The sequence below is a fragment of the Asterias amurensis genome, chromosome 3 (assembly GCF_032118995.1).
Source record: "Asterias amurensis chromosome 3, ASM3211899v1".
Classification (NCBI taxonomy): domain Eukaryota; kingdom Metazoa; phylum Echinodermata; class Asteroidea; order Forcipulatida; family Asteriidae; genus Asterias; species Asterias amurensis.
In genome coordinates this window covers 22065260-22082106 of record NC_092650.1, presented here as the reverse complement: position 1 = coordinate 22082106, position 16847 = coordinate 22065260, and the positions used below count along the sequence as shown (strand labels likewise).

Here is a 16847-nt window from a genome sequence, read left to right as displayed (position 1 = left end):
GTTCATCTATGGCATTCCACACACAAGGACCAAAGAAGCGGATTGTGTTCATAGAGTAAGTGGTGCGAGTGAATGGAACATAAAGATTAGTGCAGGATCTAGTGGAGTAGCTGTGAGTTTGCCAAGGCGTTTTTTTAATGAGTTTATAATTATTTGTTTTGAGTATTTACCAAACGTGTACCTTCCCTTAGTTAATATTTGTTTTGAGTAATTACCAAACGTGTAAACAAATATTAACGTAACGGGCATTGGAGAGCTGTTATAGTATAAAAAACATTGTGGGAAACGACTATCTCCGAAGTAACATAGTTTTTGAGAAAGAGGTAATTTCTCACTAAAAAAATAGAAGACTTCTAGCTAGAAGTCTTTTAATCTGAAAGCACACCAATTCGTCCAACAAGCGTTTTTTCTTTCATCATTTTCTCACAAATTCGATGACCAATTAAGCCCAAAGCGAAACGTGTACTTCCCTTTAAAGGAAAAGATTAAAAACTTTAAAATATAATTTTTTATTTTTTATTTTTCCTCCATTTAGCCTATAGTCATTTACGCCCCATTTGAAGGTCGACAGATGAGTACTTTTGTGGAATACACACCATTGAGGAATATATTACTGAGATTCGATCTTTACTTTGAATGAAAGTCAACTGAGTTCGCCGTAAATCTTACCGCGCAACAACAATAAAGTTCCCTCCGTCATGAATGGTCCAATGGGAGACGTTGTTTCTAATTATCACCAAATAAGGCGAGCGTATCCGAGAGGGATTTAAGAACGAGTACTTGGTGTCATAAATTCAGCGCAGTTCGCGGGAACTTTTCACGGGGGACATCGTAGTAAAAATCTCTTGCCAAAAGTGAGAGAAAAGGACGTAAACATTGGATTGGCATTCAACCCAAGACGCCAAAATGCCGCGCATTGACACAGATATCAAGTTGGACTTCAAAGATGTGCTGGTTCGTCCAAAAAGGAGCACACTGAAAAGTCGATCAGAAGTAAGTTTATGTTTTGAATTTTGATTGAAAAAAAAAAATGCAACAACTTTCCTCCATCATGTCCATGCCCCACTTTAGCCCCACAAATCGGTCCAATCCACTCCGTATCCTTGGCCCAGCACCACTGATATCAAAACCTTTCGGAAAATCATCTGCAACGTTTTGCATCATGAAACTTACCGATCTAATACTTCAGAAGTTGCAGATAGCACTATACTTGGAATCGTTCACATAGGTATCACAGACTTTGAGTAAAAATCAAGTAAAATTTGCGTGTGAATTTTATATTTAAAATAAGGGGGGCCTAATTAAAAACAAATAATACTTTTTAATTATTATTTAATTGTAGGCCTAATTGTCTTAAATATTTTTATTTTGTTTATCTTTGACTTGATTTGATTGGGCCTGTGGTTTTGTTGTTGTATATTCTGGTATTCTTTTTCTAGCTAGTAACCTGTAGCATGTGTAGACCAAGACTTGAGGAGTGAAAAAAAGAAGAAAAAAAAGTCTTAGGCCCCTACTTGATTCTTGTCGCATCTGTTTTTCTGTCGGAGCACACTTCACTTGAAATTGAATATAGTCAGACCAACCATTCTAGGGGCACACATGCACCGGTCTGCTGTTCGCGCAAAGCGCTCAAGTAAACATAATGCTGTATGCTCCGGAAGCTTTGTACTATTTTCTAATCACCTACTCTGTCAAAATTGTCCACAGGTTGATCTAATGAGGTCCTTCATATTCCGTAATTCTTCAAAGACCTACAATGGCCTCCCAGTCATGGCTGCCAATATGGACACAGTGGGAACCTTTGAGATGGCCAAAGCCCTAGCCTCGGTAAGCAAGAGTTAGGAAGATCTCAAATATAGAAAAGTTTGCGGTAACACCATGTAATAACAATCTCTAAATGAGTTGGGGTGGTTCTGAAAAGAACCGTTGGGTTAACTCGACGTTTCGATCAGTATGCTCTGATCGTCTTCTGGAGAATGAGCATACTGATCGAAACGTCGAGTTAACCCAACGGTTCTTTTCAGAACCACCCCAACTCATTTAGAGATTGTTATTACATGGTGTTACCGCAAACTTTTCTATATCTTATCTCCACCATGCAAAGTTTCAAATCCTACTTAAGATCTCAAATGTTTGCCATTTTCATACAGGTACGTAGTTGGTGACTACTCTTTGTTCCGACACCCTTATACTCGGACAACCCCATGTTCTGTTAACATGCTCTAATAACCCTATAATCCAACAACCCTATGTTCAGACACCCCTATGATCTAATCTAACACTAACCCTTATGTTCTGACACCCCTATGTTCTGCCAACCCCATGTTCTAATCTAACACCTAACACCCCCATGTTCTGTCTTCTGACACCCCTATGTTCTGCCGACCCCATGTTCTAATCTAACACCTAACACCCTCATGTTCTGTCTTCTGACACCCCTATGTTCTGCCGACCCCATGTTCAAACAACCCCATGTTCAAACATCCCTCTGCCAAACCCATGTTCAGGCGTTCCAATGTTCAGACACCCCTACAATGTGCTCCGACACCCCTAAGTTCCACACCCCAAAAGTTCCAACTCCTCCCCCCCCTATGTTCTAATCTAACACTCCTATGTTCTGTCTTCTGACATCCCTTGATGTTCTGCCAACCCCATGTTCAAACATCCCAATGTTCAGATGCCCCTACAATATGTTCAGACACCCCTAAGTTCCAACACCCCTATGTTCTAATTATCACCCCTATGTTCTGTCTTCTGGCACCCCTATGTTCTGCCAACCCCATGTTCAAACATCTCTCTGCCAACCCCAGGTTCAAACATCCCAAGGTTCAGACACCCCTACAATATGTTCTGACACCCTAAGTTCCACCCCCCCCCATGTTCTAATCTAACACCCCCATGTTCTGACTTCTGACACCCCTATGTTCTGCCAACCCAAGCTTGTGCCAACCCCGTGTTCAAACAACCCCATGTTCAGACATCCCAATGTTCAGACACCCCTACAATATGTTCCAACACACCTAAGTTTCAACACCCCTATGTTCTCACCTAACACCCTTATATCTGTCTTCTGACACCCCTATGTTCTGCCAACCCCATGTTAAAAAATCCCTACGTTCCGAAACCGCTATGTTCCAGGTTGGCTCAGGTGTTTCTTTCCTTGCCTTTCACCTCTGTGACCCTGGTTCGAATCCCACCTCAGACCGAAGCCTTTAGTCCCTAACTTGATTGTGTGGGTTTCAAAAAATATTGAATATCACATCCGATTGTTTACAAATGTAAGAATTTCATCATATCCCAGTCCTGCTTCAAATTTCTCACATTACGAAAACTTTGCTCGCACAATTTTTCCCTCTTCCTCGAGACCCTCTGTTTTTGTCCAGCATGATGATTTAATACAGGAAACAGAAACATTTGTTTGTGAGGTAATTTTGATTAAAAAAGATTATGCACGCAGAACCAACATAGTTGTGTTTGTTTAAAGCCATTACACACTTTCAGTAAACAGCATTGTCAAAGTCCCACACTTTGTGTATCACAACTTGTAAAATAACAAACCTGTGAAAATTTAGGCTCCATCGGTCATTGGAGTCGGGAGAAAATAACAGAAAAACCCACTCTTGTTTCCGCACGTTCGCTGTGTCATGACATGTATTTAACATAAATCTGTAATTCTCGCTATCGAGAGTTGATATTGTTTTATAGTTTTCTCAAAAAGTAGCATTTCATGGAATAATGTTTCAAGAGAAGTCTTTCACTATTACCTTCTGTAAACCCTGTAAATTATTTGTAAATCTTTGAATTTCTTTTTTTTGGGGTACCAAAAGCGTATAATGGCTTTAATCAGTTACTTGATGACTTATTTACTTGTTGACTTGTTTACTTGTTTACCAATTACAGCATAACCTATTCACCTGTATACACAAACACTACTCTCTTGAGGAATGGAAGGCGTTTGCAGCTGAGAACCCATCTACCTTGAAGGTAAATTCTTTTTCTCCTTAGACCATCACAACTCTTTCATTGTATTTAGGGCTCTCAATTCTTTACTGGATATCAGTGTTGGGCCAGTAAACTCAAGAGGAACCCTCATCTCGATGGTGATGCCGAAGGGTTACGAGCTAGGATTGTTCGGCAAACGGGAATTTGGTCCAACACATACAATTTCGACAGCTAGTCACCAGATTTGCTCCATTTTTACCACTTTTGAAATCATGGACACAAATTCTAAAGACACGGGCTTGATCCTCAATGTTGAATGCATCCACTCCAACACTCAAAACACCATTGAGGAAATATTTTGAAGAAAAAGGACAAACACTTACCAGAGCCGTGTGTCTTGTGTAATGGGCGCAACAAATAAAACAAATTCGGGCGGACCACACAAAGAGAGACTAACATTAACAAGGATTTTTTCCATTTTTTTGTATTTCTTCATTTCTTTTCTTCAGAACCTTGCTGTGAGTGCAGGAACCAGCCAAACAGATGTGGTTAAACTCACTCAGATAGTCAAAGCCGTGCCTGCCATTGATTACATCTGTCTGGACGTGGCCAACGGTTACTCAGAACTCTTCGTTCAGCATGTGAAAACTGTGAGAGAAATGTTCCCAGAGCACACTATCATGGTAAGTATAGTTTTGCGTTTCTAAGAATATTAAAGCGACATTACAGAATTGGTAAGAAAAAAACTTGTCTAATAAGGTCACAGATTACATTAAAACTTACACGGTCTAATGATAATGATAGTAGAAAACATCCCTTGAAATATTTCTGTCTGAAATGTCATATTTGATGAGAAATAAACAAGACTGATTTTTCGTTTGGAGTTAATCGCAGTGAGAGTTTTATTCTTATTATTTTTTTAAATCATCTAATGCAAATTCGTAATCAACTTCTCACTATTTCCTCGAGACCCAGATCGATCTTAAACTTCCACATCTTTGTCATTTTATGTATGGTGAATAATATAAAGTGCTTTTAAGCACAAAATATGTAGTTGATATAACATAATATGGCAATATTTTTTGACAATACATCGTGGGTTACAAAAAAGCAATATCGCCCAAGCTTAGTCCGATTGGATCTTCGGATTCTTACAAGGCTCTTTATCATAATTGCTTCTCAAATGGGTACATGTGTGAGCTGGGTGGATAACATGTGATGGACTGGCATCCTGTTCATGGGTATAGACCCAATTCACAACGGGCAGCACACATACACACACTTCTCTCATCTGCAATGTTGTTTGGCATGCACAAATAATAACAACAATAATAATAATAACCTTACTTATATAGCGCTTTTTACAAAAGCGATACAAAGCGCTTAGGAAATACAATAGCAACCAAACAAAAGATAAACTACATGTTTTACAGACAAAACAATGCAATTAATAATGATACAATCTAGAGTAACTTAGGATAGAGGTGGGTTATGGTGAGACGTGCATTGTTCAGAGGTGCGTAAACACGCGTTCCATCCTTTAGTGCGCATTTTTGACGCCCTAAATGGCAGACAGGAGACGCACGATTATGTGCACTGCGCAATGTGAATAGGGTCTGTAAAAAATATTTCCACAGACTTTTACTTTAACACTAAAAAGTACCATAAGGACATATGTTCTCTTAAAATAAAATGCAAAAAAAAAAATGGTTTACTTAAATTCTCTTTGAAATAATTTTTTAAATATTAACGCAGCCACTCCCCTCGGCTGTAAGCTAGGGCCGATATTCAGCCACAGCTTACTGGAATCTCTGCATGGGGGATGTGAATTGCTCCCCCTCAACCAAGAAAATCAATCTAGACTGCAGTTCTACACTGATCAATCAACCAGGGGCTCAATTTCATAGAGCTGCTAAGCACACAAATTTGCTTAGCATGAAATTTCTTTCTTGATAAAAACAGAATTACCAACCAAATTTGCACGTGATTTTCAGGATAAGCAAACAACAGCTGATCATAAACCAGTAACAAGCAATATGCAATAAATGGAAATTAGGTTGGTAATCCTGTTTTTGACCTAGGAAGAAATTTCACGCTAAGCAATATTTTGTGCTTAGCAGCTCTATTGGATTGGGCCCAGGTGTTTGCTTTCCCAGTAGTCAAATAAATTATAGACTATTAATTTTGGTTTTACCCATATACAGGGATGTATATATGGTTAAAACCAAAATTAATATTCTTTCTCCCGATGCAAATTTCCTCCTATTAAACTATGGACTCCCAACTAAAATAGAAATTTGATTAAAAAGAAGACTGGTTCAATTTTAGGACCGAGTCTCTAATTGCAGAGTCAAATATTGATTGAAAATGGTAATCATTTCATTTATAGAAGAATTTTTTAATTAGCCATTCCCATGAAATATGCTAGCATGCACATATTTGATTGTGGTTTGAACAGCAAATTTACAGAGTTGTGCACCAGGCAGACTTACGATGCAATACTTGGTGTTTATCTTTGATTTTAAAGGCACTGGACACCTTTGGTAATTGTCAAAAGACCAGTCTTCTCACTTTGTGTATCATATATCAACATAATATGGATAAAATAATAAACCTGTGAAAATTCAAACTCAAATGGTTTGGAAGTTGCGAGAAAATAATGGAAGAAAAACCACCCTTGTCGCTCAAGTTGTGTGCTTTCAGATGCTTGATTTCAAGGCCTCTGCTAAGGTCTCAAAATCAATTCAGATATTTTAATGTGAAATTACTTCTTTCTTGAAAATTACGTTACTTCAGAGGGAGCCGTTTCTCACACTGCTCATTACCAAGTAAGTTTTTATGCTGATAATTTTTTTTAGTAATTACCAATAGTGTTCATTGCCTTTAATAATAGTCCTACTTCACAATCTGGAGCATTCTAAATGGTTTGTCTGGATGATTATTGTGAATTTGAATATAAAAACACATTTACATAGCGCCAAATCCATTATAAAGCTCCCAGGCACTTAAACAATAAGAAAAACTATAACATTAAACCACAAAAAGCAAAATCATTAAACCACAAAAAGCAAAATCATTAAAAGGTCAGAAATAGGATCCACAAAATGTGATCATAAAACAATGAACATGATAAAGGTAATAATAATCAAAAAACTTATTTATTTAGCGTTCTTTTTAAAAATTTGATACAAAGTTACAAATACAAAAACAACCAAAAATAAATAGATTACAAACTACACATTACACAAACAATAACTATGCAATTAACAATAATACAAATAAGCATGACTTAGGATATTTTAAGTTAAGATTTGAAAGAGCTCAGGGAATTAGTTTAAAAGAACACGTTGCCTTGGACCGGTCGGGTCGAGTTGGTCTGTGAAAAGCGTTTGTAACCGTTTTTTATAAAATGCATATTGGTAGAAAGATGTTGTAAAAGTAGAATACAATGATCCACACAAACATGCCCCGAAATTGCGTGGTTTTCCTTTTACCTCGTCGACTAACATGTCGGCCATTTATGGGGGTCAAAATTTTGACTCCCATAAATGGCCGACCATGTTAGTTCGCACAGTAGAAGGAAAACCACGCAATTTCGAGGCAAACTTGTGTGGATCATTGTATTCTACTTTTAAAACATCTTTCCAACCATATGCATTTTATAAAAAACGCTTACAACTCGTCCGATCCAAGGCAAAGTGTTCCTTTAAAATCAAACGGATCGAGGAAGACGGTTCCAGCTTTTTGGCCTAGTTGTTGCAAAATCTTTAAAGCCTTGAATTTTTGACGAGATCGGTGGATTACTCAACTGGATAACAAGCAAATATTTTTCAGTTTTCTAGTACACACTATGTAACTACTTTGAATGCATCAGAGAAGCCTGACAATAAGACCGTCTCTGAAACCATTTTATGTGAAGTGCAGTTTTAAGTGTTCGCAAAAAAAGAAAAACAAAACGTAAAGGGAAAGAAAAGAATTCCATTTTGTCTGTTCCCAGCATTGAGTTAAGTCAATACAAAAGCCTTCGCTTATCTCATTTGTGAAGCCTTAATGGTCTTTTAAACCAATTAAAAAAAGGGCTGATCTTTTCAGTCAACTATATTCTGCTCTAGGGTCGAAACGTCAGGCCATTGACTATTATTTTGTTTGCATTTATACCATCGATCCTTTTGGTTGGTTTAGTTGTTTGCAAAAGCTATGTTCTCAATTATTTTCAGTTTTCATTTTGTTCCTGTTTATTTTTGCTGTTTGTTATCAGAGGCAATCTTTTCAGTCAACTTTTTTCTTGTTTTTTTATTTTGTTTGTAATTTGTATGTCTTTTTGAGCATTTCTGGGTTTCATTTGCCTTTTTATTTTGGGTGTTTTATTTTGTATAATTACTTGCATTTTGGCGATTGCTGCTTTGATCGTATTAACTACCATATTGTACATTAGCGACCATATTTCATTTATTGATGCAAAAACCATTAATTGTAATGAATTATACATGTATAATATAATTTAAGAACTGACTTCGCGGTAGTACAGTTTATCACGATCATACATGTATAAGCTAAAATAGTAGTCCCAGCCTATTTTCCGCCCGGGTAATAGTTAAAAAAGCAGGACAGTTCTTTTCAGAACTGAGAAGTCTCCCGAACCCCCGAACATCTACTCCGCGGCAGTAGAATAAAGCAAGACAGTTCTCTGAGAGCAAACTCTCCCTGGCAAGTAGATACACACATGGTGTTACCGTAAACCAAATAATAAAATATTAAATTATATGCCGTTTATTTTTAAGGCCTAAATTTCCATTTAGCAAGAGGCCGCTCAAATCCTACATTATTTAAGCAGCGGGTACCACAGCACATGTTAAATGTGTAAGTGTGTAACTTGGGTAAACCAAAACTAGTATTCTTTATCCACGATGCAAATTTAACATCTATTTTAATTTAAAAATCAGTAAATTTGTGACTAAAAATCATGATTGTTTTCAGGCCGGCAATGTTGTAACTGGTGAGATGGTGGAGGAGCTGATCCTAGCTGGTGCTGACATCATCAAAGTAGGCATTGGACCAGGTAAGTCTTACCCCAAATATCAGTGCTACATATATCTAAAACTTTATGATTGAAAACCATGACTTCTTGTGTACAACTCAGGGTCAAATTCTGTAGAAATGCCTAAGCAGAAAAATGTTGCTCTTGAAACAGTTGCTGCTAAGCAGAAATGAGCATGGTACCGTTAAAAAAAAAAACCACCCCATTTTTTGGTGTTTTTTTTTGTTTCTTTTTTTTTCTCTCCATGTCTGGATATCTCTTTGTACTTTTACTGCCCAGATTTTTCAGCTGATATTTTTTTCAAAATTTACAGGTTTGAAAAGATGTTTAAGGAAGGTTTTTATTCACGATGGCAAAGCAAGGACAATTCTTAAAATATTTACTTGGGCTACACTTTGCTTAGTTGTTTGAAAAAGTTTACAGAAAATGTCATCTAGGAGTTAAATTTGTTTGACAAAACTATTGAAATTATCAAAAACACAAACCCTCTGTTTTATAGGGATTGTGATGATTTCTTTAATCTTGATTTCATATTTGGCATATCAACAAAACTTGGGAAAAAAACGAAGAAAAAAAACTTGATACTTTGATTAAAACCAAATCCATCCGATATCGAAATCGTTTCCAAATTAATATCGCGATATTCGATAATATCGTGATATCGCCCAAGGTTAGCGGAGGTGCTACAGTTTTTGAGAAATCAGTAAATTTGCTTCACAAAAATAAATGTTTTCAACGGACTATGCAAACCCGACTCAAAAGCTTGACTATTTTTTATGAGGCTGAAATTTCTTCAGGTAAATTATCTATCGTCAATCACAGTGAGTATGGATTCATGTCATGACCAAAAACTTGATCTACAAAAAGTGTCAAAACCCTTTAAGCACAACAACATGAAACGCTTACCAGAATAAGACTACCAGCCTAAATTCTTTGTCAGATAGTGAACCATCTGTAACTGATATTATTTATTATCATTAGTATTATTAATTTGACATAAATTCACGGACAAAATAAAAGACAATACACTGTACATGTATACCCCAAAGATAGGCGGGGCGGGGGGGGGGGGGGGGACAGCAAAAGTAATTACATAATATGAACCATAGATCTGTTGCCCCACATACACACAAATTATAGATAAAGTTGTCATTGTCCACAAAGCAATAATATCCGCCATATTTTCTGCTTCAGCAGCTAGATGAAATTAGGCCTCGCTCTAAACCTTTTAGCTTTGAGTGACTCACTAGGATTCTTCCTCTATCAGCGTGTCGACGCCAATGCTTTTAAGGTTTATTAAACCCATTAGAGACTCTTGTTTTCTGCATAATCAGCACCATATTCCCAGACATCGATGATATTGTTGATTTGTTGCACCGTTATTTCAGGGAAATGTCTGGGTAATTACTAAGGAGCAGAAATACATGGTTTTGTTATCAAATTTTACATTCTATGTTAACATCGGAAACAGTGGTACATGTCAATTGGGACTAACCATTTTTTCTTTTTTAGTAGAAGTTGTTAAAATCTTGCAGCCATTTTGCGGCCGCTACGGCCTCTTACGGGGTTAATGGGTTTGATACATTGTATTTTTTTAATGTCACAAAACCAAAGCATCCACAGATTTATAAACTTACAAAGTTTGAAGATTATGAGGATAGAAAGCTTCCCCTAAAACATTACTTGCTAAGGTGCTGTAGTTTTTGAGAAATGAGAAAAACAATTTCTCCAAAATAATTTTCGTTTATATAAATGCGACAACAAATTATTGTAGCATGTACAGCGTACTTAATGCCACTCTTCTAAAAACATTGTTCTGTGATTTTCACTTTTTTCCTTCCCAAAATCGTAATGACCAATGAAGCTGAAAATTCTTCAGGTAGATTATATTACATAGATCTTCATTCACATTGAGAAGGGATTCATGTCATGGCCAAAAACTTGATCTACAAAAGTATTGAAACCCTTTGTGGCTGTGTGTCTTGTTTTGAAGGTTCTGTTTGTACAACAAGAAAGAAGGCTGGAGTAGGCTACCCTCAGCTTAGCGCTGTCTTAGAGTGTGCTGATGCTGCCCATGGATTAGGAGGACACATCATCTCAGTAAGAAAAATACATGGGGCAGATTTTCATAATAGACTGTGCCAATTTTCTGAAACGTGCTAAGTGCAAGAAAGTATGGCTTAGTGAAAAACGGGTTACATGTACTTGTCAAAAATTATTTAACTTTGCATTGTCATTTTTTGCTTAGCAATGAAATTTGTCAAGCAGTATTTTCTGCCAAAACAGCTGAAATTTGCCCTGTGGCCAATAGAATTCCTTTAATGTTTCTCAGCTCCCTGGCGAGTATATTAAATATTTATTTTTCTTTAAAGGCAGTGGACACTATTGGTAATTACTCAAAATAGTTGTTAGCATAAAACCTTACTTGGTAACGAGCTTTGGAGAGCTGTTGTAACCGACTCCCTCTGAAGTAACATAGTTTTTGAGAAAGAAGTAATTTCTCACTCAAACATTTTAATTGAATTTTAGACCTCAGCTGGCTGAGGTCTCGAATTTAAGCATTTGAAAGCACACAACTTCTTGACAAGGGTGTTTTTTCTTCCATTATTCTCTCGCAACTCGCTTTAATTCAAATTTTCACAGATTTTATATTATATTGGGATGCACTACATGTAAGTGAGAAGACTGGTCTGTGACAATTACCAAAGGTGTCCAGTGCCTTTAAAGGCAATGGACACTATTGGTAATTGTCACAGACCAGTCTTCTCTCTTGGTGTATCTCAACATATAATGCATAAAATAACAAACCTGTGAAAATTTGAGCTCAATCAGTCGTCAAAGTTGCGAGATAATAATGAAAGAAAAACACCTTTGTCGCACCATGGTTACACAGAGTTGTGTGCTTTCAGATGCTTGATTTCGAGACCTCAAGTTCTAAATCTGAGGTCTCGAAATCAAATTCGTAGAAAATTACTTCTTTCTCGAAAACTACGTTACTTCAGAGGGAGCCGTTTCTCACAATGTTTTACACTATCAACCTCTCCACATTACTTGTAATCAAGAAAGGTTTCATGATAATAATTAATTTGAGTAATTACCTGTCAGGGCTGTATGCTTAGTTTTTGAAAGGGCAAGTGCACCAAGGCATTTTTTTCTTGGTAAAGGGCACCCTATGATGAAATTGCAAATTTGTACTGGAGCATTTCAAGGGCACCAAGGCAATGACCAGGGGACACGGAGGCAATCGTGAAGTATCAGGCCTGACCTGTGGTTGTCCTTTTGAAACCAGTGCAGGCAGTGGCTTGCTGCAGACCACTGTTAAAGGCAGTGGACACTATTGGTAATTGTCAAAGACTAGCCTTCACAGTTGGTGTATCTTAACATATGCATAAAATAACAAACCTGTGAAAATTTGAGCTCAATTGGTCATCGAACTTGCGAGATAGTAATGAAATAAAAAACACCCTTGTCACACAAAGTTGTGTGTGTTTAGATGCTTGATTTCGAGACCTCAAATTCTAAATCTGAGGTCTCGAAATCAAATTTCTTTCTCGTAAACTACGTTACTTCAGAGGGAGCCGTTTCTCACAATGTTTTACACTATCAACCTCTCCCCATTACTTGTAATCAAGAAAGGTTTTATGATAATAATTATTTTGAGTAATTACCTGTGGTTGTCCTTTTGAAACTAGTGCAAGCAGTGGCTTGCTGCAGACCACTGATAAGGGAGAATGCTGGGTTGGATCATAGCATGAGTGCATTTGGGAAATGTTTTAATTGGAAATTGAACTGGAAATTGAATTGGGTTCAAAATGTTATTTTTTTTTGCTCACTTTCAATCTTAGGATGGTGGTTGTACCTGCCCAGGAGATGTTGTCAAAGCCTTTGGTAAGTGAGTCTTTGCCTTATTGCGTAATTAGTAATTAATTATTGTTTCACTATTTTGCTATGTACATTTTATGGAATGGGCGCAATTTAAATCAATAAAATATTACTACTGTTAAAATAAAAAATTATTTTTAACACATTCTCCTTCTCCTCCGAAACAATTATTGCTGTTTAATTTTCTGATGACTGGTGTTGGTTTATTTTATAAGGAGCTGGGTTTACAAGGTGCTACGGCGCATTTAGCAGCCACAGCCACGAACACCAGGGCTAACCCTTTTCTCTTTTCGACAAGTGCACTGGGTTCTTTTACATGCGTTACACAACACATGGGACCTATAATGTTATGGCTTTCTGTCCCATCTGAAGGACGAAGCAATAGTTTAGTGTGTTGCTAAAGGACACTAGTGTCACGGCTGGGGATTTAAACTTCACACTCTGCTGATCAGCAACACCAGAGTTTGAATTCGGTGCTCTGAACCGCTCGGCCAAGATGTTCCCCTGTCCCCCCTTCTCCAGCAATACAATTCAAATACTGCGACTGAATTTTCTGATGACCGTTGTTGTTTATTTGTTTAGGAGCTGGTGCTGATTATGTGATGCTCGGTGGGATGCTTGCCGGCCACGACCAGAGTGGAGGAGAGACCATTGAGCGGAACGGCAAGAAGTTGAAGTTGTTTTACGGGATGAGCTCATCGACCGCCATGACCAAACACGCCGGTGGTGTGGCAGAGTACAGGTGGGTTTAGTCTCTGAAATGTTGGTTTCTATTTGACAAAGAACACAGGCCTGGAGTTAGATGCAGGTCACATAGGCCCCTGGTCTAAGCCTTGGTGCCCTCCAAACAAAAGTTTCCAATTGACTTAAAGATTTTTAACGGATTTGCCTTATGCAAAACAAAAAAAACGGCCTTGCCCTTTCGACATGTTCAAAAATGAACTTCCAGGCATGGGAACAGTCATGATATTTTTCCTTCTTTATTCTGATTTCCGATTTTCTTGTTCTTCTTGTACTCAATAAAATGTTCCTACTTTTGTCCATGAATCCAAGACTATGCCTGAAGTGAGAAATCTCGTCCGGGACAGTTTCTACAAATACAGTCTTCGTTAAGACAGATCCCGCTTTAATCCTACTCCCGAGGAGGATAAAAATTGCACGGTCAGATCCTGATCGCCCTCGCGTTCCCACTGGAGCTTATTTCTTATTGATAGCTCTTTCGGGGTTTTGATTGCCCTTTTCTCTAATTGGGAGATCATTGCGGGGTCCAGTGGGAATGGGGTCTTACGAGCCATGTTGTAACCCTCCCTTTTGTTTAATTCCTATAGAGCCAGTGAAGGCAAAACAGTGGAGGTTGCATATCGAGGTGACGTCAACGGCACAGTCCTGGACATCCTGGGTGGACTGCGCTCTGCGTGTACCTACGTAGGCGCTGGCAAACTGAAGGAACTAAGCCGACGAACGACCTTCATTCGTGTCACTCAGCAGACCAACAACATATTTGGAAACTCGTCATAAAGGCAAGGCTGTATTCACGCAAATTGTCTTTAAAGGCAGTGGACACTATTGGTAATTGTCAAAGACTAGCCTTCACAGTTGGTGTATCTCAACATGTGCATTAAATAACATGCCTGTGAAAATTTTAGCTCAATTGGTCATCGAACTTGCGAGATAATAATGAAAGAAAAACACACCCTTGTCACACGAAGTTGTGTGCGTTGAGATGGTTGTTTTCGAGACTTCAAGTTCTAAATCTGAGGTCTCGAAATCAAATTTCTGGACAGTTACTTCTTTCTCGAAAAATATGTCACTTCAGAGGGCGTCGTTTCTCACAATGTTTTATACCACCAACCTCTCCCCATTACTCGTCACCAAGAAAGGTTTTATGCTAAGAATTATTTTGAGTAATTACCAATAGTGTCCACTGTCTTTAAAGGGTCTGGGTACTTTTTGTAGGCCACAAAACTCAATGCCACAGATTTACATTAAACTTACAGCTAACTTGAAGATAATGATGGTAGAAAGCTTCCCTTAAAATTTTACTTGCTGAGGTGCTGTTGTTTTTAAGAAATAAGTATTAAAAACAATGTCACCAAAATAATATTCGTCTCAGGAGTAGAGCATTATTTTAGCATGATGTACATTATTAGTAAACGTATTGACCAGTAATGGTTCTTATGGACTCACCTGAAAACATTGCTCTGTGATTTAAACTTTTTTTTCAAAAACTTGAGGACTTATGAAGCTGAAACTTCTATAGGTAAATTTTATTACATACATTTTCGTTCACAGTGAGTAGGGATTCATGTCATGGCCAAAAACTTGATCTACAAAAGGTATCACAATATTGATAAGCATAAAACCTCACTTTGTAACGAGTAATGGGGAGAGGTTGATAGTATAAAACTTTGTGAGAAACGGCTCCCTCTGAAGTAAAGTAGTTTTCGAGAAAGAAGTAATTTTCCATGAACTTGATTTCAAAACCTCAAGTTAAGAATTTGAGGTCTCGAAATCAAGCAAAGCACACAACTTCGTGTGACTAAGGGTGTTTTTTATTTCATTCATATCTTCCAACTTCAACGACCAATTGAGCTCAAATTTTCACAGGTTTGTTATTTTATGCATATGTTTAGATACACAAAGTGAGAATACTGGTCTTTGACAATAACCAATAGTGTCCACTGTCTTTAAGTAAAAGTACGTTTGGAACAAAGTGCTGGAAGTACCTAGAAGTATGCTCACCTTCATAAAGGAATCATAGAGTGAAGTAAAAGAAGTGTCAAAAAAAGTGCGCTGTCGTGCAACTGTAGTATGTGGTCTGAATTTTAACATCTTTTGACATTTGTTCTAAATTTTTAATTCTTAGTGGCATTATTAAATGAAAGTATTCATGTGATTATAAAACAAACGTGGTGCAAACAAGGGCGGCATAAGACGTTGCGATTTATATACATGAAGCATCCACAAATTAATGCTTAAATTTGAATTCCTCTGACTAATAACAATTATAGCAATACTCTTTTTCCACATAACCGAAGTACTTCAAAGTGAAATGTTTCTCAAAATGCATTATACTATCCAAAGCTTCTGTATTTACCAAGTAAGTTTTTAGTGCCATACATGTCCTGAGTCATTACCAAACATTACAGACCTTTGAAATTGTTTGTAACAAAGAATCAAACTTTGTGTAGAGTTATGTGGTACTTGAGAGCAGTGTTATTTATTGAAGATACATTGGCAATTGCTTTTTTTCATGTGTGATTGTAGAATGGTTGTGAGGGAATTGTGGCTGACAAAATATTGAGTCTCACATGCTTTCTGTGTTCCAAACTTTTTCACAAATTTTTATGTCATGTATCTTTCCAATTATATTGGTTTTCTTTCTTCTCTACTAGAAATAATCGCAACTTAAATGTTTTTCAACTTTTATCAAGATGTCTTAAAGTTATATTCTGAAACAATATAACGTAAAAAATACCAGCGCTATTTTCACCATGCCTCCATTTTCGCCATGCTTTCACAGAGCAAGATAGATACATAACTCTCCCCAGATGGGCTCACTCCCTGCAAGCTCATAAGCCGTGTTCCAATCTGACTTTATTTTTGGTTATTAGTACTGCAAGTTTTCTGTAGAATGACAAATTCAATCCGAAGGGGACTCATGGTAAACTGACCTCCCTTTCAACTTTCAGGTGGGATGGTAAACTGAAAATGAAATGAAATGAACTGACCTCCCTTTCAACTTTCAGGTGGGCTGGTAAACTGACCTCCCTTTCAACTTGCAGTTTCAGGTGGGAATGGCAGCGGAAGAAAAACCATGTCTCAAAAAGACTCATTGAAGAGAAGGTACACGTTTGGTAATTACTCAAAACAAATCTTAACTTAAAAACTGACTTTGTAACAAGCATTGGAGAGCTGTTGACTGTATAAAACATTGTAGAGTAGTTTTTGAGAAAGAAGTAATAATAAAAGACTTCTAGCTTTT

At 37.4% G+C, this 16847-nt stretch overlaps 1 protein-coding gene across 2 annotated transcripts; it reads left to right on the top strand.

Annotated features, from left to right (window-relative positions):
- Positions 1-781: 781 nt before the first annotated feature.
- Positions 782-16803, top strand: LOC139934375 (GMP reductase 1-like). 2 transcript variants are annotated; one of them, XM_071928581.1, is made up of 10 exons: positions 782-993; positions 1708-1827; positions 3901-3984; positions 4452-4625; positions 8920-9001; positions 10974-11080; positions 12826-12868; positions 13445-13604; positions 14191-14382; positions 16612-16803. In XM_071928581.1, the coding sequence occupies exons 1-9, from the start codon at positions 907-909 to the stop codon at positions 14378-14380; spliced, it is 1047 nt and encodes a 348-aa protein (XP_071784682.1). In that variant the 5' UTR covers positions 782-906; the 3' UTR covers positions 14381-14382; positions 16612-16803. The 2 variants fall into 2 exon arrangements, with proteins under 2 accessions (XP_071784682.1, XP_071784681.1); XM_071928580.1 differs by having other exon boundaries at positions 783-993; positions 14191-16803.
- The last annotated feature ends 44 nt before the right edge of the window (positions 16804-16847 follow it).

Coding starts and splice junctions, on each gene's coding strand:
- LOC139934375 (XM_071928581.1), top strand. CDS start 907: ATGCCGCGCATTGACACAGATATCAAGTTGGACTTCAAAGATGTGCTG. Junction 3,985..4,451: donor AGAACCCATCTACCTTGAAG/GTAAATTCTTTT, acceptor TCTTTTCTTCAG/AACCTTGCTGTGAGTGCAGG. Junction 12,869..13,444: donor AGATGTTGTCAAAGCCTTTG/GTAAGTGAGTCT, acceptor TTATTTGTTTAG/GAGCTGGTGCTGATTATGTG.